Source organism: Nicotiana tabacum, chromosome 1 (assembly GCF_000715075.1).
Source record: "Nicotiana tabacum cultivar K326 chromosome 1, ASM71507v2, whole genome shotgun sequence".
In the NCBI taxonomy this organism is placed as follows: domain Eukaryota; kingdom Viridiplantae; phylum Streptophyta; class Magnoliopsida; order Solanales; family Solanaceae; genus Nicotiana; species Nicotiana tabacum.
In genome coordinates, this window is record NC_134080.1 from 219,213,810 (window position 1) to 219,217,347 (window position 3,538).

The window sequence follows — 3,538 nt, forward strand, 5'->3', positions numbered from 1 at the left end:
TGCAGTAAAAGTGCAGTAAAAGAGAATAATAGCTCAAAGATATATACCTATGTAACTGCTTGCTATTTCTCGTTGTAAAACTCATTCCAGTAGATGATAAAGAATGTCTACACAATATCTTACAGTCAATTAGAGGAATACATTAGTGTACTTACTATTTCAGCCAAGTAAGTCTACTTGCAGGGGCGGATGCAGCATACGGATACCGGGTTCATCTGAACCCAGTACTTTCGACACGGAGTATAAATTAATGTATAAAAATTCACTAAAATAGCAATAAATAACAGACACGAACCCATAACTTTAAAAGTATAAGGGGTTCAATGCTAAAACCTTAAAGGTTCATAGACCTTAAATTCTGGATTCGCCTCTGAGACTACTTGGACAGTAGAACAGCAACTTGCACAGAACTTGGATTTATCATGATTCTGCAAACTTGGAAAGTAATAAACAAAAGCAATCTCGAATTTACTGTTATCTTAAGGGTAACAGGTAACAATTGTTATGAACATAAGCATTTACATATGAACTGGTTGGAAACCAAGGTCAATAGATTTGTTCACAGCATCTAGCACAAGTTGAGTGACTCTGCTACTATGTGGCCACTTGCTCTCCGGTTTGCTTTTCGATACTTCAATAGCCTTAACCAGCCTAGAAAATTCTTGAATCATAGAAGCCTCTTGTGGCAACTTAGAAGTTACTTCAACTGCCTGAGGTTTCACGTTCCATCCGATATGGCGATCCACAAACTTGGCACCAGAAGTAAAGCTGAACGAAGCAGAGTTCTCGTCCATGGGGATAATGAAGTCGTAGAGATAAAAGGTACCATTAGAGCCATAAACTTTCAAGTCCATCGTTTCATGTGAAACGAAAGAGCAGTAAAACGTAGCGACAGTTTCCTCTTTTTCCCAATACAAGGAGGCACTGCATGTCAAGATAACCCCAGCCGAGTTTCTTGCAACAGTAGGCAGTGCAGTCACAGTTGTTGGCAGGTTTTGGTTCATAGCCCATAATATCGCGCCAATGCAGTACCAACCCGCATCTCCCAGCGCCCCAAGGGCATCCAAGTCTGGCTTTACTCTGATGTTGTTTTCAAGAAATTCCGGACCCGGTGAATATGATGACGAGCTGTGAATCTTACCACAAAAGAGCACTTGTATAGGTTAGTTACACAATCATCACTAACATATTTGGAACAAAACCTAAACACAAAAGAGATTCATTTTATTCATGAACTAAAGCTGCATATCTTGTTTAATACACGCATATATCAAACTATTCGGGATTTCCAACGATCCCTTAGTTGTCAAGCTACATAAGAAGTGAACTACATGAAGAAAGAAATGGTGAAGTCTAGAATAAGCTGGAAGTCAATGATGGAGCCGGGAATTTTAGCAAGGCGTTTCCAAATATATGAAAATAAACATATAAAGAAGTTAAGGCAATTCAGCGTCTACTCCACATATATAAAAATTAATTTTGAAATAGTATATAAAGTATAATTTTCCGGCAAAGGGTTCCGTCCATGCTGATACTAACAGGAAACTAAAAAGGGCAGCCCGGTGCACTAAGCTCCCGCTATGCGCGGGGTCCACCATAAATTGAGAATAGGTGCTATGTGATTTTCAAAATTTAGTGATATCCAAGCATGGTTAAATGTTTATCTATAATGCAATCACAATTAGGTATTGTCTCCGGAAATTGCAAATAAATAAGGAACTTTAAGCCACTGTGGTATACTAATAGTGTAATGGACCATAAAGAAACTTCAAATTTATGAAATCTACCTAAACTTCTCCAGATAAATGTACCAAACATCTTAAGTAAAAAGGAGCTCTTGAAATACTAGTAATATTTCTTAACTCATGTTAAACTAGACTGCATTCTTTTCCCTTTTGATATGCTCAACACAATTAGTTTGAGATGACAACAAGAAAGAATTAAGGGAAACATGCCAAAATTACCCATATACTATTCAAAATATCTTAATTTTATCATCCATTGTATTGTCGGAATCATGCACTCCATAGTCTGATAGATCTTTTAAAGAACCGATTAATCGAGAATAAAGATAGATTCTCCATTCTACAGCTCATACCCTTACAACAACAACAACAACGAGAAAAAACCCACTATAATCCCACAAGTGGGGTCTGGGGAGGGCGATGTGTACGCAGATCTTACCACTACCTTATGAAGGTAGCGAGGTTATTTTCAATAGACCCTCGGTTCAAAGAACAGTAAAAAGAACGCAACAACTAATAACAACAATAAGGTAATAGGATAACGAAAGAAAACCGCACAATGTGTAATAATAAATATCCAAGAAAGAAAATACAAGAATAGTACTAGCATACCCTTATTGTTAGCATATCATCCATAACATTTACCCTCGACCCTAACAAAAATCCAATCAAAAGGCAACTCTAGACCATAGTCAAAAGTAGAAGGGTAAAATCGACATTTTCCCCAAAGTACCCAATCCATGTTAAAGCTCAAATACTAAGATAATTTGCCAATGACAAGTATAACAAATGGTAACAAAAGGCTAGTCTGCTACACAAAGCATTCTGTTGTGTTCATGGAGTCCAGGAAAGAGCCGCACCCCCAAAGGTGTGATGTAGGCACCCTACCTGGGCTAAAAAGTATAACAGATGGTAAAATGAAACTATAGCAGAATGGTATATTTGAACATTTACAATAATTAAAGTCTCCTATAAAAAACTTACTGCTTTGACTTGTCCAAAGAGTTTAGGATCAGAAATGAACTCCTTCATTTTAGCAGTTCTAGGATGATGATACCACATACTAGCATCCATAAGCTGAACACCATTTCTTTCACAAGCTTCAATAATCTTATCAAGTTCACTTACATTCAAAGCAGTAGGTTTTTCCAACAACAAATGCTTCTTTTTTTCAGCAACCAAAATTGCCCAATGAACGTGAAAACTAGTAGGTAAAGGCATATAAACGGCATCAACAAAAGGGTCATTAAGTAATTCAATATAATTTCCATAAAGTTTTATAGAATCTGATAATAAACTGTTCTTGATTGCAAAATTCTTGGCTTTTTCAATTGAACGACTTGCTATAGCGTAAAGGGTTGAATTTGGAGATAAATTTATGGCTCTTGACATTTTTCTTGCAATTTCTGCACATCCTATGATGCCAAAACGAACTGGGTTTTCATTGTCTGCCATTTTTAGTTGCTTCTGCTACTGCTATTTTTTGATGAATTTTGATTAAAAGTATAGTGGGTATATAGAGGTGTGTGAAATAGAGAACAATTAGGTGGCATAGGCTACAGCCACTACTTCATTTTACCAAATTGAAGGACAATTTAATAATGTTAGTATATCTTTGTTTAATCCGAAAAGGGTCACATATAACGATTTACTTTCAAGTATTATTTAATTATATCCCGAATTTTTTTTATTTTTTTCGAAATTAGTGTTTGGCTATAAAATTTTCATTTTTCACTTGAAAATGAATTTTAGAATTTTTCAAAAATCTCCAAAAAACTGTTTTCAAAATTCAC

At 35.8% G+C, this 3,538-nt stretch overlaps 1 protein-coding gene across 1 annotated transcript; it reads right to left on the reverse strand.

Moving 5' to 3' along the window:
• Nucleotides 1-447: 447 nt before the first annotated feature.
• Nucleotides 448-3,303, reverse strand: LOC107787335 (putative oxidoreductase At4g09670). The gene is made up of 2 exons (XM_016608892.2): nucleotides 2,730-3,303; nucleotides 448-1,136 (listed from the first exon to the last, which is right to left on the reverse strand). Exons 1-2 carry the CDS (start codon nucleotides 3,198-3,200, stop codon nucleotides 519-521), a joined length of 1,089 nt encoding a protein of 362 aa, XP_016464378.1. The 5' UTR covers nucleotides 3,201-3,303; the 3' UTR covers nucleotides 448-518.
• Nucleotides 3,304-3,538: the final 235 nt, after the last annotated feature.

Excerpts from the sequence above, each read along its gene's own strand:
- LOC107787335 (XM_016608892.2), bottom strand. The coding sequence starts at position 3,200 with ATGGCAGACAATGAAAACCCAGTTCGTTTTGGCATCATAGGATGTGCA. Across the intron at positions 1,137-2,729 it reads TCTTTGGACAAGTCAAAGCA|ATTCACAGCTCGTCATCATA; the intron begins GTAAGTTTTTTA and ends TTTTGTGGTAAG.